At 45.8% G+C, this 11,147-nt stretch overlaps 1 protein-coding gene across 3 annotated transcripts in view; it reads left to right on the top strand.

Moving 5' to 3' along the window:
• Positions 1-1,469: 1,469 nt before the first annotated feature.
• Hus1 (HUS1 checkpoint clamp component) overlaps positions 1,470-11,147 on the top strand; it is a 15,099-nt gene continuing 5,421 nt past the window's right edge. For 2 of the 3 annotated variants that reach the window (XR_003845014.1, XM_021210960.2), the window contains exons 1-5: positions 1,470-1,550; positions 1,961-2,088; positions 2,165-2,341; positions 4,465-4,575; positions 6,059-6,133. Coding sequence is in view for 2 of the 3 variants with exons in the window: in XM_021210960.2 (XP_021066619.1) it covers positions 1,499-1,550; positions 1,961-2,088; positions 2,165-2,341; positions 4,465-4,575; positions 6,059-6,133 (543 nt within the window). In the remaining variant the exon portion in view is untranslated. The remainder of the gene's footprint in view (positions 1,551-1,960; positions 2,089-2,164; positions 2,342-4,464; positions 4,576-6,058; positions 6,134-11,147) is intronic. The other variant, XM_021210961.2, reaches the window with a different exon arrangement.

Consider the following 11,147-nt stretch of genomic DNA (forward strand, 5'->3'; position numbering starts at 1 on the left):
CTACCGTGAAGTGGGAGACAAAGATATATTCTCCAGGAGCTATGCTCCAGCTAGTCTGGGCTATTCATCAACTGATAGCAAAGAGAGAGCCTGCCTCAAACACGGTGGAAGTTAAGTACTGAAACCAGAGATTCCCCCTTTGACCTTCACGTGAGCTCCAAGGCGTGGATGGCTCTGTGTCCGTGCATGCACACACAGACAACACAGCCTCTAACCACACAATATATGTAACAGTTGCCTTACTTCATGTATCATTTGATATTTCAAAATTCATGATATTTGGCTTGCCAGCCACTTGTATGTTAGAGTGTAGGCTAGAGTATAGCTTCGTGTTATCTATATTTTTCTATTTTTCACTTTACCAGTAATCTGCACTACCAGCTGTTTTATTAATATCTTCATTCTGTGTTCTGTTAAAGACCGTTTTATAAAAAATTCTTTATTTGCTGTTTTTGTGTGAAAGTGAACATGCTCATTTCATGGTGCACATGCAGAAGTCAGCAACTTTCAGAATTACACCTGGTATCCCAGGGCCCAAACTCAGGCCTTTGTGCTAAATACTTCTACCTGCTGGATTCCATCTTTGTGGATGGAATGCTTTTACATATGTGGCAAAGGACCTTAAGAATATTTTGTTGTTTGGATATGTGGTGCATTGGAAGAGTGCTTACTTAGAAAGTGGAAAGGCTTGAAGCGGGTGTTAATCCCAATATTCTGGGTTTAAAATCCTTTTAAAACAATTCTAAGACTACTACATTAAGAAGGTTTTTGTTTGTTTATGGTGCTGGGATTAATGCGAAAATCACAATCCTTTTCAGTTGGTGTCCTCCCCTCCCCTCCCCTCCCCTCAGGTCTCCAACCTGAGATCCTCTTGCCTAAGCAGCCCCATTAGCCAGCCTAATAAGAATTTATAGGTTCCTTTCTGTTTCTATTGAGACAACGATGCAGAATTATTACTTCACTACATATGTTTTTAGAGGTAAACTACTAAGTAAAGAGTTCAAAACAAAAACAAAACAAAACAAAAAAAGGTCTGGTTAGATGGCTCAGCGGCTAAGAGCACCCGACTGCTCTTCTAAAGGTGCAGAGTTCAAATCCCAGCAACCACATGGTGGCTCAAACCATCCTTAACTGTCTGAAGACAGCTACAGTGTACTTACATATAATAAATAAATAAAATAAAATAAACCAAAACAAAAAAAGAGTTCAAAGTTTTAAAGACATTTCAAACAGTTTTTCGAAACCTAAAATTCTAGGTTGCCAGGCATTTAAACTTCTCAGAGCCATTTCCCTGCAGCGGACGTGAGAGTCCGGGTGGAGGTACTGGGAGGTAGCGGGCGGGCGAACCTTTGTCCGGGGCGGGCGGTGGGCGGACCTCTCCGGCCGCACCATCCCCCGCGGAACCTCCGTGCCCGAGCCCAGGTTTCCCCGCCGGGTTCGCTCAGGGAGGGACTTTTGTCCGCCTTGGACCGCCGCCGCCTACGGCCTGGTATCCGCCATGAAGTTTCGCGCCAAGATCGTGGACCTGGCTTGTCTGAATCATTTCACACGTGAGCGGGCAGGGCTGCGGGGAGCGAGCGGAGAGTGTGGCCGCAGCCCCTGTGAGAGGACGGGCGGGGGGAGGGCGGCCCTGAGAGGGACCTTGCCTTTGCAGCCCTCGGGCACGCACCCCTCCTTCCGCCCGGAGTCTGCCTAACCTTGCTAGCGGATCTGGGCTGCAGTACCCGGCGGCGCCTGGCTCCCGGTTGTCAGTTGTCTTCTGAGACTTGTTTCTTTATTCTGTTAACGTTTTGAACTCTGCTGCTGTGGGCTGTGTACCTCGCAGGGTTGTTGGGAGACTGGCAGGATGTCAGCAGCATTGAGATGCAAGCGTGATCTGTGAGCTACAGGTTCTTGCAAGACGTAGACCTGTAGGCTCCTCGGTGAGCTTAGTGACGGTTTACCCCCTCTCGCTGTATAGGAGTCAGTAACATGATAGCCAAGCTTGCCAAAACCTGCACCCTCCGCATCAGCCCGGAGAAGCTCAACTTCATCCTTTGCGACAAGCTGGCCAGTGGAGGCGTGAGCATGTGGTGTGAGCTGGAGCAGGTGAGCAGAAGCCAGGGGTTCTGGGCTCCTGCTAGGAGTGCTGGAAAGGCCACGAATGCCTGTTTCTGTCCTGCAGGAGAACTTCTTTAGTGAATTTCAAATGGAAGGGATCTCTGAAGAAAACAACGAGATTTATTTAGAATTAACGTCGGAAAACTTATCTCGAGCCTTGAAAACTGCCCAGAACGCCAGAGCCTTGAAAATCAAGCTGACTAACAAACACTTCCCCTGCCTTACCGTGTCTGTAGAGCTGGTAAGTGGGAACAAAAGGATTTCTGAATTTTTATTTTTTACAAGTGACTTGGTCCAGGTAGCTACAAGCCCAAGCTTTCAAACAATATTCTTAAAAGTGAATTAGTTTCATTTAAAATATAAGATTTGAGTCCAGAGTGGTGGTACATGTCTTTAAAGCCAGCACTCAGGAGGCAGAGAGAGGAAGGTCTCTCTGTGAGTTCCAGGACTGCATAGAGACCCTGTCTCAAAATAAAATAAAATAAAATAAAATAGATCTGGTTCATAACTTATGCATGAGAAATATACATTGTTCTAGTCATTTGTAAACAGTCGTGATGGCACCATGTTCTATGGGGCACTGCTTTTCCCAAACAGCCAAACGGCTAGCTAGCATGTCTTCTAAGGTGTTGCCACCTTGTCTAGATGTTTCCATTTTTCACCTTAAAATTACCCCCTCCTACCCTGTCTTCTGTGATATTCTTAAGCAGTTCTCACATGTGTTCTTCAGTAACACATTTGTCCTAGATGCTACTACCAGATGAGTTTCGTGCACAGCCTCTCCTCAGAACACACCAAACCACGTGTACAAGATGGACTTTTTAATGCCTAACATGTTCATAGTCCTTCACATATGATTCAAACTATTGCAGAGCGAAATCATCACTTATTGTTTCCCGAGTGGCTCTCTGGGCATGTCTTTTCTGCTCATCTCCCAGTCTGGTGGCATGAGCTGGCCTTTCCATGTGGAATGTTGCTCCAGGACTTTCCCTTTCTTTAGTGCTCTGCCCCAACTCCCTTGGGCCCTCCTTATCTTTATAGCTTTCCTTTCTTACATGTGCTCTGCACATCTGTGGGTCAGTATTGCATTTGTTTTCTTTTCTTTTTTCTTTTTTCTTTTTCTTTCTTTCTTTCTTTTTTTTTTTTTTTTTTTTTTTTTTTTCGGTTTTTCAAGACAGGGTTTCTCTGCGTAGCCCTGGCTGTCCTGGAACCTACTCTGTAGACCAGGCTGGCCTTGATCTCAGAAATCTGCCTGTGTCTACCTCCCAAGTGCTGTGATTAAAGGTGTGCTCCACCACTGCCCGGCCCTGCATTTGTTTTCAAGTTGGCTACAGACATTAAATGTCATGCCTCATAATTTGTATGTGTTCTTAGAGCATTCCATGTAACTGTAAGGTTTGATTTGTTTAGTTCTTTTGTTTGTTTGTCTTTTGAGATATGGTTTCTTTGTATAGCCTTGGCTGTCTTGGAAATAGCTCTGTAGACCAGGCTGGCTTCAAACTCAGAGATCCACCTGCCTCTGCCTCCCAGGTGCTGGGATTATAGGTGTGTGCCACTGCTTAGTGGATTTATTTAGTTTTAAGGAAAAACAAGATAGCAATATACAATACTTTTCTAAGTACTAATGAAAAATATTTTGGTTTCTTTTTGTTTTGTTCTTTTGAGACAGATTCTCACGATGTAGCTCTGACTGTCTTAGAATTCACTGTCTAGAGCAGGCTGGCCTTGAACTTAGAGATTCACCTACTTCCACCTCCTGAGTGCTGGGATTCAAGGTGTGCGCCACTGTGCCCAGCATTACTTTGGTTTCTGAGTTAGTTTTGGAAATGCTTCTAGTAATAAACATGGCTTATCCTTTTAGTGTTGCAAAAGCTGCATCCTACTTAGCATGTGGCACATATTGGCCAGGCAGGTTGGCCTCTTTCTGTCTCCTGGGTTTCCGAGTGCTGATACTGTTCCTCTGTCTGAAACCCCGTCCCCTCATCTTCAGCGTCTTGACAGCTAAGCTCTCTAGTGTTCATGTCCTGAGGCAGCACACAGAGGTTCTCCCTTACTCCTCCCCACCGTCCACGCTCGGTCATTCAGCCTCCTTGCTGGTGTGCTTTCCTCAGGCTCTGATGATTGTTGGGTGCAGCCGAGCTGGGTTGCTCTCTTATTGCTCCATCTTGTCTCAGTCACCCAATGCTGAGAGATTCACAGGGCCCTGAGTAGAACAGGTACACCACACCAACAGTATTGGTTGAGTAGATTTTGAGTGGGTGGATTAAGAACATTCCATTTGGAACTGAAAATGTTTGGCATCGCTTCTTATGTTTTGGTTTTGTTTTAGCATCAACAACATGAACTATTCTAACTTTTTCTTAGCAGCTGTCTTCATCAAGCAGTAGCAGAATTGTGGTGCATGATATCCCCATAAAGGTTATTCCGAGAAGATTGTGGAAGGACTTACAAGAACCCTCCATCCCAGACTGTGATGTAAGTGTGGTCTGCAGTCCAGTTGTTCAGCACATAATAAAGTGCCAGGATTAAATTCTCTGATGCTAATTGTTGTCTTACTGTGTGTTTTATTTGAAGTTGTATAGTTTCTGAAAAGAATGTGAGTCATTATGTGAGTATGTCCCTTTCCTTATATGTGTAAATTCTGTAAAAGAACTGATACCCATTTAGAAATGCTACACTTTCCATACAGGAGGGCACATGCATCACTGAGCCTGTGCACAAAAGAAAGCAGAGCCTGTCCTGTAGTTGTCAGCTAGCCAGGCTGTGGTGCCTGTGATCACGTCGGAGCTCTTAGCAGGAAGCCACAAAAAAAGAGTCAAAGGTTCCTCCCGAATTTGACTTCTGTTCACAGATATTTTCCTGTTGTGAAACTGGTTTGAAAGAGACTGCAAAGATGACTGTGTCCACTCTAGGGAATACATCAGTCTGCCACATAGGGTGACATAAAGTGGATTTCTTGAATGACAGACAAGGAAGACTTTTCAATTGTTCTGGTTCCTTGTTACAAGGAAGACTTTTCAATTTAACACCCTTACCTGGCGAGGATGAAAACCGCTGTTTTAAAGTGGTTTATTATACTCCATGGGTGAGACTGGGCTGGAAGGCACTGGTGAACATTACATGGTTTTATTACAGACTTAATTATAAACATTTTTTAAATGAATGATTGAGTGAAATAGTGAAATAGTGTTTGTAAAGGTTAATAAATTTCTTGACAAAAAAAAAGAAAAGACAACAGAGCCTAAGCTGTACTTTGGAAGACAATCTGTATTTATCATGACCCTTGGCCTTAGGCACAAATGTTTCATAGGCCTTGATGAAAGAGCCAGAAAGGCGTTTTGTTGACTTGAAGCTTAGGTTAGCTGTGGCAATTCTAGGAACCTCGGGACCATTGCAAACAAAGAGGATGCCAAATGGTCCTTTGTCTTGCATATATGAAAGGAAATTAAACAGGTACTGGATGAAATGTGTAGTTGACTGTCACTAGAAGGTGTCTATATAGGTTTGGAAAAAGACAGCATTACATAGAGCTCTGTTGGTAACATAGTTCAAATGAGTTGTGATAATGTCTGCCTGTACTCTTGCACAGAGTACACAGAACACCCCTGAGTCTTATAAAACATTTCTCAGAGGAAGGCTTCTTGCTCAGCACTTGAGGTATATTCCCCTTGGACCTGTATATAGGTATCTCAGCTGAAGTACTGTGTTCCTTCTTGAACCATAACAATGCCCTTGGGAGTATGGTCACCATGGTAACCAGAGCCAGGTAGTCAGACATCTTTACTTGCTTGAATAAGTTAATGACATTTTTAAAGTTTTAAACTTTATTTGGAATTTTTTTAAAATGTGATCCTGAGTTTTTAAATATGAGTGTAATTCATAGCTGTTGATTGAATACCTGTCATTATAGACTATATTATGATTTCTAACAGTTGTGATTTCTCCTACTCATTTTTAGGTCAGTATTTGTTTACCAGCCTTGAAGATGATGAAGAGTGTTGTGGAGAAAATGAGAAACATCAGCAGTCAGCTTGTAAGTTATTACTCCTTCAGAAAAGAGCTGTGAGTGCGCCCTAGCCCTGTGCTTGGCTGACCCTGGGAGGCACTATAGACACAGGGGCAGGTTTCTCCTCACAGAGGCCCCACAGTGGAGGACAGAGCTTGGCCTCTAGGGACCTATTCTAATGCCTTTCAGCTATTACTCACTGGGGAAAGCTTTCAAACTTGCCTTTAATCCTTTGTGTTTATAGTATATCAGGAGTATAGTCAACATTTCTGGCATTTTGTTTCTTTTAATTTGGACAAAACATTGCAGGTTTTATTATTATTATGAATTCATTTATTTGCTTACATCACATCCTAATTATGTTACATTGCATTGCATTACAGCTTCACCTCCCTCTTCTCCTGCCAGTCCCTCCCTGTTACTTCCCCTCCCCTTCATCTCCTGCCTCCTCACTTTCCTCTCTGAAAAGGGGAGAGATTCCCTGGATGTCAGGAAGCCTTGGCATATCAAGTTGCTGTTAGGAGTAGATGCAGCTTCTCCTATTGAAGCTAGACAAGGCAGCCCAGTTAGGGGAAAGAGATGCACAGGCAGGCAGCAGAGTCGCAGCTAGCCCTGTACCCACAGGAAGATCCAGTTGCACAACTGTTACATCTGTGCAGAGGGCTCGGGTTCCTCCCATACCTGCTCTCTGGTTCGTTGTTTGGTCTCTGTAGGCCCCCATGGGCCTAGGTTAGTTGATTCTGTGGGGTTTCTGTGTCATCCTTGACCCATCCTGCTCCTTCACTTCTTCCTTCCCCTCTTCCATAGGATTCCCCAAGCTCTACTTAATGTTTGGCTGTGGGTCTCTGCATCTGTCTCCATCAGTTGCTGATGAGGCCTCTCTGATGACTGCTATGCTAGGTTCTTGTCTGCTAGTACAGCAGAGCATCATTAATAGGGTCGGGGTGGGCTCCCTCTCATGACGTGGGTTTCAAGCTGGGCCAGTCATTTGTTGGCTCGTCCCTCAAATTTTCTGCTCCATCTTTTACTCCTGCACATCTTGTTGGCAGCACAAATTGTGGGTCTATGGTTTTGTGACTGGGTTGGTGTTCCAATCCCTCCATCAGAAGTGTTGCCTGGTTACAGGAGATAGCCAGTTCAGGTTCCATAGCCCCATTGGTAGGAGTCTTAGCAATCATCCTCATAGATTCTTGGGAGTTTCCATTGTCCTAGCTTGTCCCAGAGATGCTACTTCCCACCCCCAATCCAGTTGTCTTTTCTAGTACTCTCTCCCTCTGTCCTTCTCCCATCCCTTCCTGTTCCTAACCCTATACCCCTCCCCCACCCAGTTCCCTCCCTCTATCCACTCCTAATGTCTAATTTCTTTCCACTTCTCAATGAGATTCAAGCATTCCCCACCCTGCCCTCTTTGGGCCCTCCTTTGCTTAGCTTCTTTGCGTCTGTCTGTGGTTTGTAGCATTTAGCTCTTGTCAGAATCTTTATACCACAAAAGGCTTTTGAAACCTAGAAAGTGTTTTGCTGCCCTTAGTCATCTTTCTCTTGAGTTCTCGCTTCAGAGCAGTGCTGCCACTGAGCTTATCCAACCAAACGCTGTCCTTTCCTTAGTCTCTGTAGCTGCTGTCTGAAGGGAAAATCAGTTTGCTTGAAGTGGCACGCACGGTGCTGGCGGTGGTGTCCACGGCCACTGCCATGGTATTGCTCTGGTTGCCAGGCTGGCTTCCTCTAAGGCACCCTGTAACTTCTAGGAGGTTCAGGAGGCCCAGAGGGACAAGTCAGGCAACTAATTGAGGTATCGATTGGCTTGTTCTTTCTGTCTTAGAAAGGAGTCATCGAAGTAGCGAGGAGTGAGGAGGAGCCTTCGATGAGAGTGGTGGTAGTTGTTTGATTTCTGTGCTCGAAAAATGCTAACAGGCAGTTCCTGAGCTAGAATGGCCAACTGCTTAATGAGCTCTTTGTGGGTACCTGGGGAGCCAGATTCTGAAGAACTAAATAGATGCCTGTGGGAGAGGCTGCATGTCTTAATAGTTTGTGGAATAAAGAGTTTGCAAAGGTAGGGAATCATCTCGGTCCATCACCACAAGTGCATGGACACCCATCATCAGTAGGGGATCATGGCTGAGTCCTGTAGGAAAATGCTGCATAAATGATAGCTGAGGCCAGACTCAGAGGGGGCTGGCGTGGCTGCTGCTGTGCCAGGACAGAGCAGCAATGCTCACAGAACAACTTGGAGAGAGGACTCAGGGCTCCAACACTCACCCTTTCCCCACAGGACCATCTCTTCAACTCCTGTTCTCTCTGCCCTTGTTCTGTTACCACAGCTCACAGGAGTCTCCTTTCTCCTTAAGCTCCAACCATGCCTATCCTGGTTCTTTTATCTGAAAGGAGATTTGCCAACCTGTTCAAGGCACACTTCATTTCTGGTTTGGTTGTTGGTATCTGCCTAACTTATCTACAGAAGGGCTCCATGCAGTCTGCTGTCAGCGTTCTGCCAACCAGGAACACAAATGTGTTACCTTATCTGGAGAGGGAAGGTAGGCGCCTGTGTCAGTAGGACCATGCTGTGTGCATTGCTGGCAGAGGTTCCAGGGTAAGTGAGGGGACAGGAAGGTACTCTTGTCCCCTGCCAGCACAGCTCTTCAAGATGCAGCATTAGAATGCCTAGAAACTGGTCACCACCTGGTGTCTCCTGTCCTCCTCACACCATTTCTCCTTTTGAAGTGGCTGCATAACCACAACCAGGGGATCCAGAGAAGGGAGGAGAGAACACTGAGGGGTGCTGGAGGCCTCAGGGGGACAGTGAGCAGGTTTCAGGGAGCAGCTCGTTTCATGGGAGGAGCAAAAGCGTTTTAAACCTTTGAACCTGAGTAGAGGCTAGGTCATCTGCACAGGGAGGCGTTCCAGGAGCTTGCTGGACAAGGAGAGGAGGGGGAGTTTAACCTGGTGACTTCCTCTGGTGTAGGCAAAGGTTGGGGGTGCAGCACCACGTCTGAGGCTGGTAAGGGAGTGGTCTTACTTCCTACCACTCTCACGATGAGATTTCCAGGGTTGGACCCCACTTGCCCCTGCCCCTGCCCCTGACCGGCTCCTCCCTGTCCCATGGTTCACTGGCCCCACAGTCTCTCACGCTTGTTCCTTAAAATTTCTGAACTCTAAATCTTCCTCATTCTAGAAACAAAACAAGTTAGGTTCTTTGAAGTGAGATAAGTTGTTATTTTTGAGCTTTTGACATATACTGAGTTCCCTAAGCTCACAGCCTTCTGTGTGAGTAATTCCCTTGAAAGAAGAAGCTTTCATGTTAACACTTCTCTCAGGGACCCCGCTGGTTTAAGTTGCATATCTGGACTATTCTGCACTGCGACGCACCCTGTTTCCTAAGCATCAAGAGCTTACGTTTCCCAGCAACTGACTTAATCACTGCAAAGTGCCATTAGTTGACTACTGACTAATTGTACTGGTGCCTACTATAAGTTACCTCTAAATTCATCAGAGCAATAAAATGTTTGTGACAGCTGGACTGCTGCCCCATTAGAGATAATAATGTCTCCAGCACCGGGTTTCACTTAACCCCAAGACCTCCCACTGCATCACAGTGTATCATCCAGAATCTTTCTTAGTTCTTCAGTAAGCTGGTCCATCATTAAGCATTGTTACTGGGTGTAGTCAGAAGAGAGCCATCATTAGCATGCCCTGGAAACTGGTCAGAAATATGGAGCCTGGGTACACACTTGAATGCAGCACTCCATCTTAACCAGATCTCAGCGATTCTCATACACAGAATGCGATGACGGGGGCTCTTCTAGCAAGAGCCACAGATCTACCATGTCAGTTGCTTCTTGGATTAAATGAGAAAGAAGCCAGGCGGCTCTGAAGGGTGCATATTTTGATGACTTGACTCTCCAGACTCTGATCCATCCTTGCTGTGCCTCTCCCAGATATAACATTCTTCCTCTCACCTGCCAGAGCGTTCCTCCTGTTCCCTTAGGGTCCTTCTTTGCTTCCTCGATTGCTATAAGGGAGCCCATGTCTCCACTCCGCCCACATTTCTTAGCTGGGGCCTTCAGACCTGGTCCTTAGCAGAGTGTCCCAGCAATGTCCCCTATTTCCCACTAGGGGGTATCTTCTTTGTTTGGAGGGATTTCTCTAGTTGATACCTTGGGGGTTTCAATGCCCTTGAGAGGTGTTCCCAGGTTTGTGCCACTGCCCTGTTACCTGGCTTTTGTGGAAGCGGGTACCACATTGTTCTTTTCCCCCTTTTTTATTTTATTTTTCTTAGATATTTTCTTTATTTACATTTCAAATGTTATCCCCTTTCCTGGTTTCCCCTCCAAAAACCCCTATCCCTTTGCCCCTTCCCCTGATAACCAACCCACCCACTTCCTGGCCCTGGCATCCCCCTACACTGGGCCTTAGAGCCTTCATAGGACCAAGGGCCTCTCCTCCCATTGATGACCGACTAGGCCATCCTCTGCTACATATACAGCTAGAGCCATGAGTCTCACCATGTATTTTCATTGATTGGTGGTTTAGTCCCTGGGAAATCTGGGATACAGGTTGTTCCTCTAATGGGGCTGCAAACCCCTTCAGCTCCTTGGGTACTTTCTCTAGCTCCCTCATTGAGGACCCTGCGCTCAGTCCAATGGATGGCTGTGAGCATCCACTTCTGTATTTGTCAGACACTGGCAGACCCTCTCAGCAGACATCTATATCAGGCTCCTGTCAACAAGCTCTTATTGGCATCCACAATAGTGTCTGGGTTTGGTGATTGTATGTGAGATGGGTCTTCAGGTGGGGCAGTCTCTGGATGGTCATTCCTTCAATCTGCTCCACACTTTGTCTCTGTAACTCCTTCCATGGGTATTTTGTTCCCCCTTCTAAGAAGGAATGAAGTATCCACACTTTGGTTTTCCTTTACGTGGTCTTTGAATTCTATCTTGGGTATTCCAAGCTTCTGGGCTAATATCCACTTATCAGTGAGTGCATATCATGTGTGTTCTTTTGTGATTGGGTTACCTCACTCAGGATGATATCCTCCAGATCCATC

Source organism: Mus pahari, chromosome 13, assembly GCF_900095145.1.
Source record: "Mus pahari chromosome 13, PAHARI_EIJ_v1.1, whole genome shotgun sequence".
Classification (NCBI taxonomy): Eukaryota; Metazoa; Chordata; class Mammalia; order Rodentia; family Muridae; genus Mus; species Mus pahari.